This window comes from Podarcis tiliguerta (genome assembly GCF_965153285.1).
Source record: "Podarcis tiliguerta genome assembly, chromosome: 14".
Classification (NCBI taxonomy): domain Eukaryota; kingdom Metazoa; phylum Chordata; class Lepidosauria; order Squamata; family Lacertidae; genus Podarcis; species Podarcis tiliguerta.
In genome coordinates, this window is record NC_139547.1 from 27,267,104 (window position 1) to 27,288,550 (window position 21,447).

At 51.8% G+C, this 21,447-nt stretch overlaps 1 protein-coding gene across 1 annotated transcript; it reads left to right on the forward strand.

Annotated features, from left to right (window-relative positions):
• Positions 1 to 5,134: 5,134 nt before the first annotated feature.
• Positions 5,135 to 19,815, forward strand: ALAD (aminolevulinate dehydratase). The gene is made up of 12 exons (XM_083412589.1): positions 5,135 to 5,224; positions 7,618 to 7,772; positions 8,945 to 8,995; positions 10,514 to 10,610; positions 10,778 to 10,913; positions 11,341 to 11,424; positions 12,426 to 12,514; positions 12,878 to 12,933; positions 13,763 to 13,850; positions 15,976 to 16,062; positions 16,188 to 16,317; positions 17,852 to 19,815. Exons 2-12 carry the CDS (start codon positions 7,660 to 7,662, stop codon positions 17,917 to 17,919), a joined length of 999 nt encoding a protein of 332 aa, XP_083268715.1. The 5' UTR covers positions 5,135 to 5,224; positions 7,618 to 7,659; the 3' UTR covers positions 17,920 to 19,815.
• The last annotated feature ends 1,632 nt before the right edge of the window (positions 19,816 to 21,447 follow it).

The following is a 21,447-nucleotide window of genomic DNA, read 5'->3' on the forward strand; positions in this document are numbered from 1 at the left end:
CCCTCCAAGGAGGAGGAAGCATTATCTGCCACGCAACTCTTGGCATTGTGCTGGGCAAGATGGCTTCCTCCGGGGGCCTCCAGCAGAACAAGAGCCAGTCTCCGGGATATTCATTGGTTTGGAAATGAATTGTCATCCCTCATTCAGCAGCTGTTGCCTCCCCATTTCCCCCTTTGGCTAGGACAGCCAGGAGCCACCTTCCGTGGGAAGCAGACACAGGATTGCCTCTTCAGGGGTCAGTTGCCTGGAAGCAAAACTCCTGCAACATGGAGAGAAATGGGAGCCTGTCATTCCCTTCAGTTGGCATCTCTCCTGCTTCCTGGGTGTGCTCAGTGCCAGTCCTGCTTGCCAACTGCTGCGAATCAGCTTCTTAGTGAGGCTCCCTTCCTTTCCTCTTCAGTGGTTTCAGTTGCTCAAGGAGATGGAGTCTTCACTGAGAAAAAGTTTGAGAAAAAGTTTGAGAAAAAGAGAAATGAAATATACTCAGAGTCGCAAAGTGATTTCATGCTCTTTATTCAGCTCATAGTGGTGAGGAGGAATGAATGAAGTCCCCTCAAAGTATCTGCCTTATATACATTATTTACCCAATGGGCTGCCCATGATTGGCTAATTCTGGAATTCTACTGTAAGCCAATCAGGCTGTGGATTCACTTATATCTGGAGCATGACTGGGTGGTTCCTGCCAACCAATCATACTGCTACATTGTTCTAGGACCAATCAGACTGCTGCAGTTTGGATCCTATTCAACTCAGTACATAACAAGAAACTTTGAGAAAAAGTTTATTTCTGGCTTCCCCCAACCTGGGGATCTTCACTTATTTTGGACTAGAACTCCCATCAGCCTCAGCCAGCATGGTCATTTAAAAAAATAAATGTATTTTTATTAAAGATTTTCTTGGTTTACAAAAGTATGTGCAATGCCTCTCTCTCTCTCTCTTTTCCAAGTAACATTTTTTACAGATCAGTTTCAATTGTTGAGACATTAGGAAGAAGGGGGGGGGGGTAAGGTGGAGGGGCGGGAAAGGTGAGTGGGGGTGGGGTCGGGTGGCGATGTTTCTATTATACTTAATATATGTGGGGTTTTGTGTCAGCGTCGCTTAGGCAGGTTCTCTGCTATTCACTTCAAAGAACCCACCTACTTTCAGCAGCCTGAAACACCATAACCAGACACTGGAGAGACCTGTCAGGAGTAAGCATGGACCAGTGGTACCAAATAGTATGGGAAACAGCCTTACTAGAAAAATTAACCAATAAACTGAAACTGACACGGGGACAAACAGAAGAAGACGCCTTTATGGCTCCCCTTTATCACATACACAGCCCAACGAAACAATGACAAAAATCCACCAACAGCATACAAATCAATATGGCTAACCCGATCCAAAACACCCACCCACCCCACTCTCACATGAAAACTAAGATCACCACAGCCAATCATAAACAAACAACCACACCCTAGGCCAGCATGGTCATTTGAGGCTGAGGATGTTGGGAGCTACTCTAGAGGTTGGTGGTCTGGAAGTTTCCTCTTTGTCACGCCACAAACCCTCCTGTTGACACACAGAGTCAGCGGCTGGCAACTGTTGACAACAGACCTTGCCTAAACCTTGTTGCTTCTTCAGGGTTTTTGGCAACTGGGTCTTATTTTTTGTTCCCTAACTCGGGTCTCCAGCTGTTTTTGGACTACAGCTCCCATCATCCCTAGCTAGCAAGGTCAAGGATGATGTGAACTGTAGTCTGAAAACTGCTGGAGACCCAAGTTTCGGAAATAATGCCCTATAGTCTGTGGTATCGCAGAACTGATGCTGCAACGACTCTCACTGTCTCTGCATAAATTTAATCAGCACATGTAAAATATATGCAAATTGGTGATGCGTAAGTGGGCAAGACAGAGTTGTGGGCATCCGTCAGCTGCTGAATAATGGTGCCAGAAGTGGGCTGGATTGCATCCCAGTGATCCTTTGTGTTTTCCTGGAGTGGGGTGATCGTTGGCTGATACCCCAGCTGGGCGTAATCCATGGTAGTCAATTGATGAGAACTTGATCAGCCTCTGGCGGCAGGTTGCCCAGGAAACCTGGAGGCTGCTTTGAGGAGGGGTTTTGTAGTTGCAAGTTGTCAAGCAGCAGAGCTTGGTGGGGGGTCAGTGCCAGGAAAACAGCTGATTCCCCTCCACCCCTTCTCTGCTTTGCCAAACCAAGGGCAGGGACAGATGGCAACGAAGCCTGGGCTCCAGCACATTTCCTATGGCACAGAAACACCCTCTCTCTGCAAAGAGACCTCCGACCATCTCTCTGGCAATGAGGACCTTTTAAAGGAGATCCTGCTGCAAATCTGCACATCACCAAGTGATTTGTAGGTTTGGCCATCTTTGCTTGGTGCAGCAGCTTATTCCACTAACCACGGGAGAATATCAAGAAAACAATATCATCTCCAGCTAGCGGGCTACAACCAAAACGTATATCCCAAACCCCCCACCTCTTGTACAAATAAATATTTTGGGTGCTGCCTCAGAGATAGGAGCCAGTTTACACATTATGAAAACCAAGCCAACAGAGTTCTGGATGCTCCCACTACAGTCGTACCTCGGTTGTCAAACGCCTTGGTACTCCCAAACGCCGCAGCCCCAGAAGTGAGTGTTCTGGTTTGTGAACGTTTTTCGGAAGCTGAACGTCCAACGTGGCTTCTGATTGAGTGCAGGAAGCTCCTGCAGCCAATTGGAAGCTGCACCTGGTTTTTGAACCATTCTGGGAGTCAGACTAGTGATGTATGGAAGTGAGAGCTGGACCATAAAGAAGGCTGATCGCCGAAGAATTGACGCTTTTGAATCATGGTGCTGGAGGAGACTCTTGAGAGTCCCATGGACTGCAAGAAGATCAAACCTCTCCATTCTTAAGGAAATCAGCCCTGAGTGCTCACTGGAAGGACAGATCGTGAAGCTGAGGCTCCAATACTTTGGCCACCTCATGAGAAGAGAAGACTCACTGGAAAAGACCCTGATGTTGGGAAAGATGGAGGGCACAAGGAGAAGGGGACGACAGAGGACGAGATGGTTAGACAGTGTTCTCGAAGCTACAAACATGAATCTGACCAAACTGCGGGAGGCAGTGGAAGACAGAAGTGCCTGGCGTGCTCTGGTCCATGGGTCACGAAGAGTCGGACACGACTGAACGACTAAACAACAACGGGAGTCAGACGGACTCCTGGAAAGGATTAAGTTTGACAACCACCACTGGATAGGCTTACAGGTAGTGGTGGTGAACCCTGCAGGATCCGTCCGAAGTCCTATCCAATCCAGCATCCTATTCTGACAGTAAGCAATTAGTGAGTTGATAGGAACATAATATGAACCTGGCTGCTGCATCAGGTCCAAGGGGGTACATGAAGTCCAGCATCCTGTTCTCACAGTGGCCAACCAGATACAGGACCTGAGCACAGGAGCAATTCTCCCCTCCTGCAGTTTCCAGCAGAGCAGAGCAGAGCCATCGTGGCGAGTAGCCATTGAAAGCCTTCTCCTCCATGAATTGGTCCACTCCTTTCTCTCCCCCCCCTTATCTTTCCCTTGAGATGGGAAGAGTAAGAAGTAACTTTTAACACATTGTTAGGAGCACAGTTACTGCTCCCAAATACCGTGTTTGTTTTTCCCTCTCTCCCCTCTCCTTTCAGATATACTGCTTTTGTACAGTGGTACCACAGCGCCTAGGACTTGACGATCAGAAGGTCGGCGGTTCGAATCCCCGCGAAGGGATGAGCTCCCGCTGTTCGGTCCCTGCTCCTGCCAACCTAGCAGTTCAAAAGCATGTCAAAGTGCAAGTAGATAAATAGGTACCGCACTGGCGGGAAGGTAAACAGTGTTTCCGTGCGCTGCACTGGTTTGCCAGTGTGGTGTAGTGGTTGAGAGCGGTAGTCTCGTAATCTGGGGAACCAGGTTCGCGTCTCCGCTCCTCCACATGCAGCTACTGGGTGACCTTGGGCCAGTCACACTTCCTTGAAGTCTCTCAGCCCCACTCACCTCACAGAGTGTTTGTTGTGGGGAAGGAAGGGAAAGGAGAATGTTAGCCGCTTTGAGACTCCTTAAAGGGAGTGAAAGGCGGGATATCAAATCCAAACTCTTCTTCTTCTTCTTCTTCTTCTTCTTCTTCTTCTTCTTCTTCTTCTTCTTGCCAGAAGCAGCTGTCACGCTGGCCACATGACCCAGAAGCTGTACACCAGCTCCCTCGGCCAATAAAGCGAGATAAGCGCCGCAACCCCAGAGTCGGCCATGACTGGACCTAATGGTCAGGGGTCCCTTTACCTTTACCTTACCTTGGTTTGCAACCGCTTTGGATTACAACTGTTTTGGATTACAACCACGTCAAACCCGGAAGTGCGTGTCCCTTTTTTTGGATTACAACCCCCTTTTTTTATTACAACCAGTTGGGGGGGGGGATGCCCCATTGGCGAAAGCACACCTTGGGTTGCAACCTGTTTTGTTTACAACCGGACCTCTGGAACAGATTATGGTTGTAAACCAAGGTATCACTGTACTTGTAGATCTATTATTTTTATTATGTTGCTTTGTTCGATATATATGTGTGTGTTCATTCTTAATCAGCATTCTAATTTCCCTGCTTTCTGCTTTGCTTGAGGCATAACATGAAGGTTAATAACAAATACCAGAGTCGGATGTGTTGAAAGACCGTGCTGCTGCTGCTACACGCCACAAACCAGCAATTAAAAACTCTTGCAGGATCCCAGGCTGCCTGGGCTGGCAAATAGGTGGCAAAAGACTGGGCATTAGCTCTGTCCTTCATTCATCCGCTGACGGGCAGGGTTGCAAAGGCCGGTTGAATGACAGGAGGGTCTCTCACAGCTTTACCGCAGAAATAATAATCTACAGCACCAGAAAGACAGCTTCACTGCGCTCAACCATGCAGCGTGCATGGCCCTGGCACCGAAATCTGTGGGTGATCGGGCACCCAGGGCCCCAAAGATTTGACACCTTTGTTGCTAGATGGAGTCAGCGCCCCCCAAAACGTAGGTCCGCCATTGAACCCACCCAGTCCTGGCGTTTGCGAGCAGGAGGCGTGGCCGCCCAAGCGGGGGAGGAGCGTATTGCTTCGCTCGCGGACGCGCTGAGGTTTTTCTGGGGGGCGGGGCTATGCAAACGAAGTGGATTCCCGCGAGGGCTGCCGGGAAAACAGCTGACACTGCTCCCGCGTGAGCGAGCCGCGGCAGAAGAAGCAGGTGAGGATCGCCTTCCCGGGCAGGGGGAGGGGGCTGGATCTGAGCTTTGCTCCGGCAGATCCTCGGGCTCCAGAAAGCGGAAGGAAGTGGCTGCGGGCTGCAATGGCCCGCGGCCCCACTGGGCCGTATCGGACCCAGGGGGGGCCCTGAAGCTCGAACTGGGCTGGGGGAGCCCTTAAGCAATGAGGTCTCCGCTGTGACCTTCTTCAATGGGGTTGTTCCACGGCAGATCGCTGCATTTTTATTTTTTTTAAATTAACTACTACATCTTAGATTTTGATTAAAATGGCTCTTCTGGGTTATCTCACTCGCCCAAGTCACTGGGGTAAATGAAAATGCCCGGTGCCTTTTATAGTTTTCAAGCCCTACGTTGGGCAAAAAGTTCCTGCCTTGTGGGGGTTGGGCTGGATGACCCTCGGATCCCTTCCAACTTGACCATTCTAAGATTCTACCATTCTTTTTTCTACTTTTTCGCATCCTGATAGTTGCAAAGTTATTTTCTGGAGACAATATGCAGAAAGAATTTAGGCGCTCTTCGGCAGAATGGCCAACTTGCCGCCTTTACGACATCTGCGCTACTGACGCCCAAACTTTGGGATTGTCGAAATAGATACCACCCGAAATGAATGGATTTGAGTCATGTGACTCAAATCGGGTCAGCTGGACCCAGTTTTTAAAAGCAATGTGGACTCAAGTCGCTTCTGGGGCTCCTTTGGAATTCTGGGCCCTGCAGCTCAAGCTCCATTCGTTTTATAAAAGATCTGCTCCTGCCACTTTACCTGGGAAGGGAGGTTAGCTTCTATAACCAAACACTTCTGTTTCCTTATTGTTTCATACACACGGCCCAAGGCTTGCTCAACCTCCCTCCGCCCCTCCCCTTATGGATTGCCTTCTCACAACAGCCCTGTGAGGTGGGTTAGGCTGAGAGAGGCAACTACTCCCCCACACAACAAGGTCACCTAGAGAGCTTAAGGACTGGCTTTTGGGAGAGGGAGCGGGATCTGAACTCGGGTCACTCCCAAGTCCTAGTCCTCATTAAATTGTGCGTTAGGTTAGGCACAGAGAAGGCGACTGGACCCCCAAGGTTGTCAGCAGGCAGGATGGGACGGGGGTTTGAATCCCCTGGGCTGGTTCCCTTTATAATTTTTTCTGCAGAGAGCTGGTGAACGTGAGATCAGCTCTCTTGTGATGCTCAAACTCAGGGTTGAGCAGATCCGACTTGGTTCCAGGCACCCAAAGAAAGGACTTTTTTTTACGTAACACAATAGTGGCTTACAGAACTCCTTGCCACAATACCTGGTGACGGCCACTGCCTTAGGAGGCTTTGAAATGCACAGAGGAGGGGAGATCTGCCGTTACCTACACGCTCAGTGAGACTTACATGCTCAGGGACAGTCTATCTCTGAGTACTTTTTACCTTTATGGCCTGCTTAGGGCTCCCTGGAAGCCCCTGGTTGGCGGATGTGTGGAAAGGAGGCCGGTGGGCTGTGTGGACTTTTGGCCTGATAAACCTGCTGGGCTTTAACTGCCTCTTGAACTGAAGCCCAAAACAGCCCTTCTCCACCGGGATTAGAGCCCTGGCTGCCTTTTTGCTCTTGCCTCTGGCAACCTGCCTCTCCTCATATCATGTGTGGGCGAATTGCACCACCCAACCCGTTACATCTTGCTGCGGAGGAATTTGCCACCCTCAGATGAGAGATTATTAAGCGGCCTCTTTTTCCAGGCTTCAGGGTGGCAGGAGAGAGATTGTCTTCCTCGTTTTCAGAACCGCGGACAAAAATCCAAATACCCCTTCAAAGTGAAAGGAGCAGGTTTTTAATCCCTAAAGCATGCTCTTTCATGAGAACACAGACTGAAGAGGACCCCACCTAGCCCAGCATCCAGTTCTACCAGGGGTCTCTGAGAACCTTGTAAATCCAGATAGACTGCCTCTGAACCTGGAGGTTCCATAAGAAGAGCCTGGCCCAAAGGGACTCAACTCATCCAGCCTCCTGTTCTCACAGTTCGCAGGCCATATGGGAAACCCACAAGCGGGATCTGAGTGTAAGGGCTACACTCTCCCTTCCTGCAGTTTCCAGCTGCTGGGATTCAGATGCGTAGACTCCTACAACAGAAAGAGGTGCCCTGCCAGGCCTCAGATTTCCCTCTAAGTTAAGTTGTCCTTCCTTGCACCCAGTACCAGGCATACTCAGGTCAATTGTGGCTGATCAGTGGGGTGGGGTTGCGCTCTGCACTTGCTTGACGTTACTCTCATTTCTTTGCATGGCCTTCACTTGCACCAGGAGTTGGGCATGCATAGGGGGCATCTCCCAGAGTCCACTGCGGTGCCTGGGCAGGGGCACCCCCGGCAGCAGTCACCTCTCTAAAACTGCCGCTGCCTCTCTGCTTTCCAGAACTCTTTCCTCCCGTGGCCCAGCGGCTGGCGAGACCTCGAGATGCAGACCGAATCTCTTTTGCACAGTGGCTATTTTCACCCCACCCTCCGCTTGTGGCAGGCGACGGCCGCTAGCTTGCGCGCAGCCAACCTCATCTACCCCATCTTTGTGACGTGAGTCTCTCGGCTGTTTCCTAACTGGGGTGGTGCCCTGCTGGGTCTGAGCCAGTTGGGTCTTTTCTGACGTCCTCGACTCCCGCCTGGCACCTTCATGGTACACCTTTAGGCGCCAGGCAAAAATGTTCCTCTTTAACCAGGCCCTTGGCCGACGGGCATCCGATGCCCTTTTAAATCTGTTGTTTGGAAGGGGGTTATTGGTTTGCTTTTGTTCTTATTTTTATCATGCAGTTTGTGTTTTCGTGTTGCAATTTGGTGTTGTGAACCGCCCTGAGATCTGTGGGCAATACAAATTTAATAAGTAATAATAATAAAGGTAAAGGTAAAGGTACCCCTGCCCGTACGGGCCAGTCTTGACAGACTCTAGGGTTGTGCGCCCATCTCACTCAAAGAGGCCAAGGGCCAGCGCTGTCCGAGGACACTTCCGGGTCACATGGCCAGCGTGACATCGCTGCTCTGGTGAGCCAGAGCCGCACACGGAAACACCGTTTACCTTCCCGCTAGTAAGCGGTCCCTATTTATCTACTTGCCCCCGGGGGTGCTTTCGAACTGCTAGGTTGGCAGGCGCTGGGACCAAACAACAGGAGCGCACTCCGCCGCGGGGATTCGAACCGCCGACCTTTCGATCGGCAAGCCCTAGGCACTGAGGCTTTAACCCACAGCGCCACCCGCGTCCCTTAAGTAATAATAATAATAACTATTAATTTTAGCATTTGGTCATCCCACAGGGCAGTATCCTTAACTCCATATTTGTAGGGTGGTCAGGGGCTGAGGGACCACGGCTTGCCTGCAGCCACCTTGTGAGCTTGTGACGGGAGGGTGGGGTAGGGGGAGCAGCTTAATTTGGCCCTTCCTGATCCCTGGCTATTAGCCGCAGTTCTGACTGATCCCTGGGGTTCTCTTCTATTCTGCCTTTCAGCAAACTGCATTCCCACCTTCTCTTGGGGCACAAAGCCTCCCAACTTAGAAAACCTCCTGTTCCTGGTTTGGCGGGAGGTTGGCAGCCCTCTGTTTTCCTGGGGGCTACAGGCTTCCCACAACGATGGCACTGTCAGGTGACGGCAAAGGAATGTCCCTTGGCGCTGAGCCTGTCTCTGGCTGCACTGGGTCTCCCGACCTCGCTGCCAGGATCCTCTCCAGCTCCCACTTCATCTATTTAACTTTTTCAGGGACAGCCCAGATGCTGTGGAGCCCATTGCCAGCCTGCCTGGTCAAGCCCGGTGAGTGAACACGTCAAAATGTAGGGAACTGCCTTGCACTGAGCCAACCCTGGATCTGCCTGGCCCAGCATTGTTGATTCTTGAGAGGGTCTTGGGGAGAAGCTGGGGGCAGCGGGTGGGGAGCCACCTCCCCAGTCCTACCCGAGAGCCCCATTACAGAGGTCCTGGGGTGGGGTGTTGAAGTTGGCACTTTCTGTATACAAACCTCCATTCATTTTTTCTTCCCCATATTGCCTGCCTGAGTCAATGCAGCTCAGACTCCAGCGGAAGGGCAGGAATGTGCTTATGTTTCCAGCTGCCTTTGCCCCAGACTTCTCTGGACCCCGCGAGATAAGGGCTCCCGATGGGCAGAGCCAGAAGCTGATGCTTGCCTCCACCCCACTGTGCCCTCCTGAGATAAAAGCTCTTTTGTTGCAGTTGCAGCTTGGAGATGAGAGATAACAAGGTCCACCCCAAGGCCCCGGCCCACTCGTTGGGCTGGGGGGACAGAGTGCTGTGCCCAACCCAGCCTTCTCATGGCTTGGGAGCCTTTGCTGCTCTGTGGGGCTGTGGCTTTGACCTGAGAAAGTTTCTCCAAGGGAAGCAGCTGGTCTGACCAGGGGTGGACTTTGGTAATCTGGTGCCCTGAGGGAGGACAAAATATGGTGCCTTCTCTCCCTTCCCTTTCTTATTTTCATACAATAATTCCTTTTGGTAGAGTTGCGTTTCTCCTCAGTAAGTCCCCTTATAAACATAGGTATTACTGTTATTTTGATGGTGTGGTTTTGCGCCCCCTTGGCTTATGTGGAGAACTGCCCTAAACCTGACACTGGCCTGAGGAGGAAGGGATATTTCCTATATCCCTTCTGTGTATCTTGAGTGGGGGAAGAAGCACAGCAGTGGAATGCAGTGGAATCGGCCTCCTTAAGCCAACAGACAACTTCTCTGCTTCTGCAGTTTCATCTTCTTGAAAACCTAATACAAACTATTTTCAAAAAGAAGAAGAAGAGAGAATGCATGGGGCTTTCAGTCACTCCGTGACAAATCTTGCAGCTTCAGGAACTGTGTTCCAGTGATGCCAGTGGCTGAGGAGCAGTGAACAGGGATGCCATCCTATCCTGCTTGCCAGGCTTCCCATCTGGTTGCCCCCTGGTGCAGTGGGCGCTCTTACCTGTTGACCTGACATGCCTGATAAAAAACTAAGTGGAACATCCATGTCCCGAGGCAGCATACCTTAAAACTGCCAGGTGGTGGAGGCAAATAACTGGGGTGGAGGGGGCTTCTGCCCTCATGCTCTGCTTTTGGGGATGGGGTTTGGGCAGCTGCCTGGCCTCCACGGGAGAACCAGACAGAGGACTAGAGGGAGCCGCTTGGGGCTGATCCAGCAGCCGCGCTTTCCTTACTATGGCAGTGGGCTTGATCCATGCCATTTGCTGAGACGTGGGGTCCCTCTGGGGGTGGGGGGCAGCAGCTTCTCAGTGCCTATGTGAACCTATCACTTTGCTCATCAACCTCCTTTGGTCTCCCCCCCCCCCCCAGTTATGGGGTCAACAGGCTGGAGGAGATGCTACGTCCCCTTGTGGCTGATGGCCTGAAGTGCATTCTGATTTTTGGGGTCCCAAGCCGAGCCGTCAAGGTGGGTAAAGGGGGTGGAGGCACCCTGGCAGTTTCAGTCATATGTTCAATTAGATTAGCTACCATCCACAAATCCTGCACCTGGCTGCTGAGCTCCAGCCCCACTTACCATGTTGCTGGCTGCAGTTTCACCACCTTCTTCCTGCCTGCCCCTCCCCCCCCCCACAGGACGAGCGTGGATCTGCTGCCGATGCCAAGGACACCCCAGTGATCCAGGCCATTGCCACGATCCGTGCCTTGTTCCCTGAGCTGCTGATTGCCTGTGACGTCTGCCTGTGCCCTTACACCTCTCACGGGCACTGTGGTAAGTGCTGCCGGAGGGGAGCAGGAGTAGGATCCCCACTTCTTGTCCCAGGGCCTAGGAAAGAGGGAGAGCCCCTCAAATTCTGCCATGTGTATTGCATTAAATCAGGGTTTCACAAATCTGGGTCTCCAGGTTTTTTTTGTAGGATGTAAGGGAAGCAAGGCCTGCATCTCCTAAGGCTCCCCCCTCCTCTCACACACTTTTTATCTTTCTTGAAATATGGCTGCTATTACGTAGCTACAGCACACTTTTTAAACAATGCACAGGTGAAAAATGGTTTTCCTGGTTTGCTTCTGGTGTTTGCTTCCAAGTGTCCTCATGAACGCCAGTGGAATTTGGGGGGCAGTGTGTTTGTGTGTGTGTTGAGGGCGTGGAATAGGGAGAAATTGGACCCCCAGAATCTTGACTGCTGCCCTTGCCCTTTCAGGCATTCTTCGGGAAGATGGCACCCTCCAGAACGAGACCAGCTGCCAGAGGCTGGCTGAGGTAGCTCTGGCCTATGCCAAAGCAGGTGAGAGCACAGTTGGCTGCCGAGTCCCATCAGCGGCACTGCGCAGGTGCTACAGGAATGACACTCCAGACGGACATGAGACTGGAAGACAGGTCTCTCTGCTGCAGGAAGTGGCAGCGGCTGCTTAGCTGAGGGAGTGTAAAAGTTGGGTTAGGGCAAAACTCTGAGGGGAGGCAACTCTTGGTTATGACATTAAGCAGAACCTCCAGGTTCAGAGGCAGCCTACCTCGGAATGGCAGCTGTTTGGGGGCTGTTGCTAGGTGAGGAGAGAGGCCTTTGCCCTGATTGAGCAGCATGGCTCCTCTGAGGTTGCTTGGGCTGGGTGGCTCCTTTTGTGTGGTGGGTGGGCTCCTGGGGAAGCTGGCGACCAAGGGAGTCTGTCTATCAGGGCTGGAGTCAGATGCAAGTCAGCAAGAAAGGATGCAAATCTCTGATGCCATTGAAGTTAACTCTTTATTCTAGGAAACGGCATACAGCAACCCTTTCCCAGCAGGTCTTGCCCCTATAGAGCAGGTGTCAGGACTGAAGGGCCCTGCCTTCTACCAACCTTAAGGCTCCTCCTCTCCCAGAAATCTCTCAAGCATCTCAGACTGTGTTTGCACACCTCTGGCCTCTGTTCTGCCCTCCTGCATGCTATTGGAGACCAGCGGGAGGGGAGCTTCTTGTAGCAGGAGAGGGAGACTACCCGGGTTCTTCAGCAACCTGTTGACCCCCCTCCTCTGCTTCAGCCTCAGAGTCTGAACTGCTCCGTGTCACCGTCTCTCCCTGCTCACCAAACCCTGTTTCCCCCTCAGCATCTGTCACCTTCTCCCACAAATCTTCTCCCTCCAACCTCTCCTCTGTGTCCCACCACCAATCCCCTGGCTCTGAGCCTTCCTCCTCTGGGGGTCCCCTTGGGGGGTCCCCTGGCTGGTGCCTCCCACCACTCCTCTTTGCCAGCCCGTCCCTGGCAGTGGTCCACCCTCAGGTCCCCTGAGCCACCACCCATCTTCCTCCTCCAGGATGCCATATCGTGGCCCCCTCGGACATGATGGACGGGCGCATTGGCGCCATCAAGCAGGCCTTGGTCTCCAACGACTTGGGCAACAAGGTGAGCCAGGAACGAGCCCACACCCTCCCTTGGCAGACCTTCTCACAGAGCCCTCAAGGGTCGTGGTGCCTTTACTAGGCCGACCGGAGGCCCTCTGAGGTTGCCATGGCAACGACTTACCTCGATGGGCCTGCAGGGCCACAGATTAGGGGTGGAGGGGAATGGATGTGATTCCCTCCCTGTGCCCCCTCAGGAGAGATTGTGTGGGGCCTGGCAGGCAGGGGGCAGGAGATCCTGTGTGGGTTTTTTTTTTTAAAAAAAAAGCCCAGTGGGAGGGGAGCTTGTTGCAGCAGGAGAGGGAAACTCCCTGGGTTCTTCTTTAGACAGCAAACCTCTTTCACCTTTCCTCCATGTCGGCTGCAGGTTTCTGTCCTGAGCTACAGCGCTAAGTTTGCTTCCTGCTTCTACGGCCCCTTCAGGTGAGAAAATGAGAAGAGCCGTGAGGCTGGGTCAGTCAGGCCAATGGCCCATCTAGTCCAGCATCCTGTTCTCACACTGACTGAAACCCACAGACAGGATTTGAACACCAGGGCATACTCCCTACCCATGGTTTCCAGAAACTTGGATTCAGAAGCATGGCTGCCTCCAGCTACGGAGCCCGAGCTAGTAGCCATTAGCAGCCTCCTCCTCCATGAATTTGTCTAATCCTCTTTTAAAGCTATCCGTGTTGGTGGCCCTGGCTGCCTCCTGCGGGAGGGAGTTCCATAGATTAACTACGGAACTTTCCTTTTTCCATCCTGAATCTTCCAATGTTCTGCTTCGCTGGATGTCCACCCGTTCCAGCGCAAGGAGAGAGGGAGAAATAACCTCCCTCTGTCCACACCAGGCCTGGAATTGCAAAGTTCTGCCATGTCACATCTTTCCTGTTTTTTCTCCAAACTAAAAAGTCCCAAAGGCTGCAGCCTTTCCTCTTAGGGGAGGCGCTTCATCCCCTTGATTGTTTTGGCTGACCCTTCTCTCAAGCCTTCTCCAGATCTGCAATATCCATTTTGAGGCGAGGCGACATACGCTGTATCAGCCCTTGGGAGGGGAGGGGAGGGCGAATTGCAGGGGTTTGTGGCCCAGCAGGTGTTGCTGGGCTGCAAGTCCCACCTGCCCTGGCCTCGGCTGTTCTTTCTGGGGCTAATGGGAGGTGTGTTTCAGTGTACACCTGGTAGACCAAGGGCTGCCCACAATCACTACTTGGAGGTCTCATGGGTGATTTCACAGGCTCAATCCATTTTTGTCCTCCTTTCTGGTTCCACGCAGAGATGCAGCCCAGTCCAAGCCTGCTTTTGGAGACCGGCGGTGTTACCAGCTCCCTCCGGGGTCGCGGGGCTTGGCCTTACGGGCTGTGGTGAGTCACCCCCCCCCTCCATTCCCTGAAAGAGGGAACAGACCCCCTCAGAAGGAGCCGGATGCTTCTTCCTTCGAGAGCCAGTGTGGTGTAGTGGTTAAGAGCGCTAGACTCATAATCTGGGGTAACCGGGTTCGCGTCTTCGCTCCTCCACATGCAGCTGCTGGGTGACCTTGGGCCAGTCACACTTCTCTGAAGTCTCTCAGCCCCACTCACCTCACAGAGAGTTTGTTGTGGGGGAGGAAGGGAAAGGAGAATGTTAGCCGCTTTGAGACTTCTTCGGGTAGTGATAAAGCGGGATATCAAATCCAAACTCTTTTCTTTCCTTGGAAGTTTCTAAGCAGAGGTTGGGTGGCCGTTGCACAGGGTTTGACTCGGTGACCCTTTGGGGACCTTTCCACTTCCCATTGTGCAATTCTGTGCAAAATCACTAGCTGTGATTCCTTTATTTCAGGGGGTTGGACTAGATGAACCCTGGGGGGGGGCCCTAAAGACTCTACAGCTTTGTGATTCTTACTGTCCTAGCTTCCAGCTGTGAACACCGGGGGGAAGGCACTACTGGGGGTGGAAGAGGAGGAGGAGGCTGCTGGTGGGATGAACCCAGACTTCCCTTCAACTCAACGCAGCGATCCTCTTAGTGGATTTAGTGCGTCTGAGAAACAGGGATTAAGGCTGAGCCTGCTGCTTAGGGGGCTCTACCTTGGCTCCAGCGACCTCCAGGCCTCTCTGCGCGTCCTTCGTTCCTCCTTGCTCTGCCCCAGTTCCTCAGGAACAGGCCACCCCCACCCCGCCTCGAGGTGCTGCGGCAAAAGCAGACACTCGCCGGGCTCCAAAATGGCCTGTCCCTGGCTCCTGCCTCGGTGGTGGGCTGCACTCTTGACCTGTTACGAAGTCCCAGGTTCGACCGAAGTTCCCCCAGAGAGCGCCTGGAAGGCAGCCAGAGCGAGCCACCCTTGGGCAACTTGATCTGCGTGCAGAATCCGCTTTGGAGGGCAGCGGCTTGGCTTTCTCCTCCTGTGGCCTCTCTCCCACCCCTGTGATCAAACGGTAGCAAATAAAAAGCTTGTTGGACCGTAGTCCCCGAAGCTGGCCTGGGTCAGAGCCCCAGCATGGATGGCTCCAGGGTCTGGCCTGGTTTGAAGCAGTTGCCAGCGAGGCCTCCATTCTCCCTCCTTATGTCTGTCTGCCATAGCATAAGAAGAGCCTGCTGGATGAGGCCAGTGGGCCCTATACCCCAGCACCCTGTTCTCACAGGGGCCAACCAGGTACCTGTGCGAAAACCTGCAAGCAGGATCCAAGCACAAGAGCCCTCTCCCCTCACTGTGGTTTCCAGGAACTGGTACCATCTCATCTAACCCCCTGCAATGTAGATGGCCATCCAACCTCTGCTTAAAAACCACCTGTGAAGGAGAGTCCATCACCTTCCAAGGCTGTCCATTCAGCTGTTAAACAGCTCTGTTTTTTCTCCATAAGAAGCTCCTTCCTTGTTATTTGAACCCATTGGTTCAGGCCCTACCTTCTGGGGCAGCAGAAAACAAGCTAGCTCCGTTTTCCATGTGACGGCCCTTCAGATATTTGAAGGTGGCTCTCGTATCTCTTCTCAGACTCCTCTTTACCAGGCTAAACATCGCCAGCTCCCACCACCACCCCTCAGTAGGCTTGGTTTCCAGACCCTTGTTCATTTTGGTTGCCCTCCTCTCCACAGGCTCCAGCTTGTCTATCCTCCTTAAAGCCATGTGCTTTTAAGTCATGTGATTTAAATGTATAGCTTGTATGCAGGGCTGGAATGAACCGTGAACATACAGGAATGAGCTAGATCGGCATCCTTGAAATGTAGCCAAATAAGCTTGCTTTCCAATTCAACATATTCTAATCCTAAACATAATATGAAGCATGGGGGATGGGGAAGAAACTCCCTTATTTGGAAACTCAAAAGGAGCTTTTCCTATGCCAGGTACAGTTTTGTAAAATTCTGTCATGTTGCATCTTTCTTGCCTTTGCTCGAAACTCAGAAGTCCCCAACACTGCAACCTGTCGATTGCTCGACCCCTCGATTATTTCGGTTTCCCTTTCCCAACTCCCTCTGTTGTGTCCTTTTTCTCTGTACATGGCCATCCCCTGCCAGGACCGAGACGTGCGGGAGGGAGCAGACATGCTGATGGTCAAGCCAGGAATGCCTTACCTTGATCTCGTGCGGGAGGTGAAGGAAAAGGTAAGCTCCCTTTCCCCCAGAATGGGTGGGAGGGGAGACCCCCACTGGGTGGGCCTTGGCAGCATCTTAGCTGAGCAAAGGGGAAAGGCATCTGTCTCGGCTGATGTGCACCTGTGTTTTTACAGCATCCCAACCACCCGCTGGCCGTCTACCACGTCTCTGGAGAGTTTGCCATGTTGTGGCACGGAGCGCAAGCTGGGGCCTTTGACCTGAAGGCTGTAGTGATGGAGGCCATGGCTGCATTCAGAAGAGCAGGTGAGAGAGGAAGGGAAGTAGGTGGGGTGGAGGGGGCTGCCGTGTCACAGGGAAAGACATCCCCTGTGTCAAAAGGGGTACTTTCCCTGGCCTTCCTCGCAGGTCTTGAAACCTTCCATGGGATGCCCTTAAGTGCTTTCCATCAGATGGGGTTACAGTACATACTGAAATCAGGAATGCTGGGCAGATGGGTTCCATTGTTTCTGCTCCATCCAGAGCAGACCGCAATGTACAGTAAGCAGAGTAAAAACTTAAAACATGTTGCAGGATTCCAAATAACTCAGAGGCAAAGAACTTCATCCAGCAGAGTTTGCTACTGAAGGCAAATGAGCATAACAGTCACAAATCCATGCATCTTCGGCACGGTCCATAAGAAATCCAGTTGCAGCAGACTTAACTTAAACTTACAAAAGACCTTAATACTTAGCATACCATATACAGAACAGCATACCAGAAGGAAAGAGAGACAGAAAATGAAACCCAGGCTCCTTCTGGCCTGATTATTATAGTCAGCATGACCTTGAGTGAAAGAGTTAACAGAACCAGTTTAAACCAGCTGCTCACCTTCTCTGAAGAAATAACCCAAACATCAGGAACCTTCTTCCTGTTTGTAGGCAGAATAGAAGCTTGCTTGTTAGCTAGAAACTTCCAGCTTATATCACACAGAGAAGCTTGCAGACCCCTCTTGAATCAATTGGAATAGGAAAGATCTCTGCACTGTAAACCAATACTTTCTGTACCACAAAATGCAAAACTGACAATAGGAAGGGCTCTGCAGCTGGATCAGGCCAAAGGTTCATCCTTGATCCAACCACATGCCTGCTCGGTGGGACGCCCACAAGCACAACACGACCTGTGCAGCAGCAATTTTGCCCCTCGTGGGACTGCCCCTGTCCCTGCAGCAGGTGGGAATCATAGACATACTGCCCCGATCCTGGGGCGACGCACAGCCACCTCCAGTCACTTGGTGCTCCCTGGTGCCACAGAGCCCCTTGTGGAGAAAATGGGCTCCCCATCGGATTTTCCGAAAGCAAAACCGCATCATCCACAAATGCTCTGAATTTATAAGCTTGAGGGGGGGGGGGGGAATTCATACAGTATTCTGCAAATACTGCAAAAACCCGCAAGCAGGACCCGAGCACAGCAGCCACTCTCTCCTCCTGTGGTTTCTAGCAGAGCATAGCCATTGTGGCTACAAGCCACTGATAGATCGCCTTCTCCTACACAACTTTTTCGATCCTCTCTTAAAGCCACCCAATTTGGCTCCTGGGGGAGCGCGTTCCAGAGTTTAGCCCTGCCTTGCGCTATGAAGCGCTTTCTCTTATCTGTCCCCAATCTTCCAACTTTCAGCTTCATTGGATTTCCACAAGCAGCATGAGGAGGATGGAGAGAAGCGATGAAAGAGACTAAAAGCAGATGAATTAAGAGGGGCTGCCCTCAGACCTTTGGGAGGCAAGCAGAATAAACTGAGGGAAGGCATTTGCAAATAAACCGTGGGTCCTTTTTTTAAAGAAGGAAACTCTTCTCTTTCCAGGGGCTGATATCATCATCACCTACTACGTGCCTCAGCTGCTCCAGTGGCTGAAGGAAGAACAGGCCTGAGCCATCGCTTTCCTGGGAACAAAGATGGCCGGAATAAGAATCCCGGAAGTGTCTTGAAACTTGTGGAACGGACCAAGCAGATGGTTGGGGAGGGGGCAACTATAGTATCAACCCCCCTCACATGCTTTTACTCTAAGGGTGCCCATCTACAAGAGCTGATTCAACTGACTCCATGGTCCCTTAGCATTCCAGGCCTGGAGCTAGGATTTCTTTTAATTGTCAACCAAGATGACTTTTTAAATATATGCGTGTTTTTTAAAAAAAATGTTGCAAGAAAGGAATAGTTGAACATAAATCAAGTTAGATAAGTAAAGTGATGTACGGCTTGGGAAAGAACGCTTTAGTGAAAGAGCCCCCAAAGAGGTGCCCTAGAGCTCTGTGAGGCAATGGGGCAGAGGGGAATGCTTGTTGGTGCTGCAAGGACCCCGGGACGATGTCCCAGCTGCTTCTCCACATTAATGCTGTGGGGTGGGGGTGTTGTCATGCCATCCCGCAGCTGTAGGTGGGGGCGGGAACCAGCCACTACTCCCCAAGCCTCTCCCAAAAGCCATGATGCATACCCTACACCTTCCCAGCAGCCTCAGCTTTTGTAGCTGGAGTCAGTCAGGACCCCCCCCCCCTCCTGAGCCAGATGGAGACAGGCAGCAAGGCAACAGAGAGCGCAGATCCTCTGGGACTCTCAACCAAGATGGCATCTTCTTTAAGTTGATGCAGGGCAGGTGAAATTCACAGGCAGATCTTTACCTGTGTGCTTCCTTCCCATTCTGGAAATAGCAACGTGCCTATACCTTGTGGAGCTCTTTAGGGTGCAGGAGCCCCAGCAGGAAAAAAATCACAAGAAGGGAGCCTGGTTTGCAATCTCTGCCCTCTCCTGATTTGCACAAGTGACGGTCCCTAGCTGCTCGGGAAGACCCCTGGCCTCCTCCTGTGCCTTGGCATAACAGGAGGCTGTGCCACTTCCCGACTGAATGCTTCTCCTCTCCGTCACCCACGTCTTGCTGCTTTTATCAGCACAGGAGCCAGACTTGCTGACATGCATGGCAACCCTCCTGATTTTGGCCCGTGAAGCTGGGAAGTAATCATCAGTACACCTCTTGGAGCATAAATAAACTTTCTGGTGTTTCCTGGAAAGAAATGGTTACCTGGTGGTGGTAGAGGAGGGGGAAATATTAGAACGAAATACATAGGCTACAGAAGAAAGGGGGTTGAGGGGGGACAGGCAGGGTGTGCTGCCAAGTTGGTGTTTTTAAAACGAATGTCCTCTTCAGTGTATGTGTTGAATGTGTTTCAGCCCTGTTAGCGCTTGCCTTGCTCTCTCTGTGGTCTGTGTTGTAGAGAGAGTCTACAAGACGGCTGGCATGAAATTGGTTTGATATAAAGCAAGGTAGTTACGGCACGGGGGAAACTGGAAGGATGTTCAGGCAGGACGGCCCCAGCAGCAGTTTCTAAGAAGGCCACAAGTTTGTGCCCTGCCAGCTTTCAAGTGCTGAGCAAGCCAGAGAGCCTCATTGCAGAGAGGATCTGAAGGCAGGAGGACCCTGTTGCCATTGGGGTGGGGGGTGGGGGTAAAATCCTGCCACTCCCCACACCCACCAGTGCTCTACATTAGAACTTAGCAAATTTGTAGGAGAGTTTTTAATGTTAAAAAAATCTATTTTGAATGGCAAAAGAGGCTAAGCCAGGGGCATAATGCACATGACATGACAGTCCTTAAAGCAGTTGTTCTCAAACTTTATCTGGGCCACACTTTCAGAATAAAAATTTGCTTGCACCATACTCAATTTTGTATTAATAAGACATACATTGGAAAACAGAAAGAACGCCTAGCTGTGCTTGATTTTGAAAAAAAAATCCAAACAGTATTCTGCAAATAAAGCATTTTGATACTACACTACACTGAAATGTTTCCTTGATTGTTCTTGAATCTTCCTGCCACACTTGCCATCCTCTGCTGCTGCACAGGCACTGTATCCTGCAGAAGAGGGGAAATGCAACTCTGCGCTTCCTCAGAGGAACCCACAGTCTCAATTACTTGACATGTTCTGGGCATTAAATAAGTATTCAATTTACTTTGTTTACTTTCTCTGGAAACTGAACTTTTTAAATAAAATGAAATATGGTTTTGGCAGCTGGGTGACATAAGGCACTCCAAAGTGTGTGTTGGGGAGGAGCTGCACCTGTTGAATTTCTGGCTGCTCCAGCCTCAGGCTGATCGTTCAAAAGCACTTTTCAGGAGCCAAGTCTTCATTCACAAAGCGGAGATGGGGGGTGCTGCTGCAAAAGACCCTCACCGCCTGTTCTGCTGCTGCTGCTGCTGCTGCAATCAGTGCAGCGCCCAGAAAGCGGGCTAAGTGAGGGCGTAGGCATTTACTGAGCACGCGCATTCCCCCTGAGTTGCGCTTGCGCACTCAGTCGAGGTGAAGCTACGGAGAAGAGGTAAGGTGGCCGCTGTCTTCCATTCCTCCCGCCCCCCCCCCCCCCCACCGCCCAGCCTGAGCTCTGCACGACTCCAGGAGCTCGTCTCCGGCCACCAACACGCGCAACCAGAGCCCCGTGCAAGGAAGTTGGCTGCGGGGAGCAGTTAGGGCTACGTTGGGCCATGGCCCCTCCCCTCTCTGTTTTTTTTTTTAATTGCAAAGCAGCTTCAAAGCCTGGAAATAAATATCCAAAGTAGCGTGCAGTAAAATAAGATGAAATATAAAATCCAAAAATTTACAAGCTCTGTAAAACCAAAGACAATGAGGACAACTGTAGTTATTATTTTGAAAACTAGCTGGATCACAGTTTTGGAGAAGACTGTTTTTAATGTCTCCGATCTCCAAAACACTCGGTTCTCGTTTGGTTGCAGATAAAACCTCGAGAAGAGGCTGGTCTCTGGTGCATCGCACCCCATAAGGACAACAGAGGATATTGCTGGATCAGGCCGATGGCCCATTTAGTCCTGTACCCTACTTTCACAGAGGCCAACCAGATGGGAAACGAGCAAGCAGGACCTCAGCACAAGAGCAAGGCTGTGGTTCCCAGCAACTGGCAGAGTCCCAAATGCTCCCTCTTAGCAATGGCCTCTTGAGGAGTGATGTTACTCTCGGATATATTTTGGGGGGGGGGTAACTGGGTCCCAAGTTGTTTAGGGCTCTAAATGCTAAGGGCAGCCCAGTGCAGCTTGCCTGACAGAGAAGTTACATGGTGCCCCGGGCTGCACCCAGATGCTGCAGTGTTCACCAGCTGCACCTTCTGGGTTAAGTTTGAGGGAAGCGCCCCCCCCCCCCCAGTCCACACACACAGAGCTCATTGCATTAATCTTCTCCAGAGTGCCAGGATGGCATGACATAGGCCAAGGTCTCCTTCCTGGTCCAGGAACAGCTGCAGCTGCCTTGTCAACCACAGCTGGCCCAAAGGCGCTCCTAGCCACCTGGGCCTCTAGTGGCAAAGGGTGGACCCAGGAACACCCCCCCAGGCTACGCACCTGTGCCTTTGGAGGGAGGAGTGCAACCCTGTTTGGAGCAGGCAACACACCTCCCACCTGGG

Bases quoted from the DNA above. Each gene is read 5' to 3' on its own strand.
- ALAD (XM_083412589.1), top strand. From the start codon at position 7,660: ATGCAGACCGAATCTCTTTTGCACAGTGGCTATTTTCACCCCACCCTC. The intron at 10,611-10,777 runs GTGGGTAAAGGG...CCCCCCCCACAG, and splicing joins TCCCAAGCCGAGCCGTCAAG to GACGAGCGTGGATCTGCTGC. The intron at 16,063-16,187 runs GTAAGCTCCCTT...GTGTTTTTACAG, and splicing joins TGCGGGAGGTGAAGGAAAAG to CATCCCAACCACCCGCTGGC.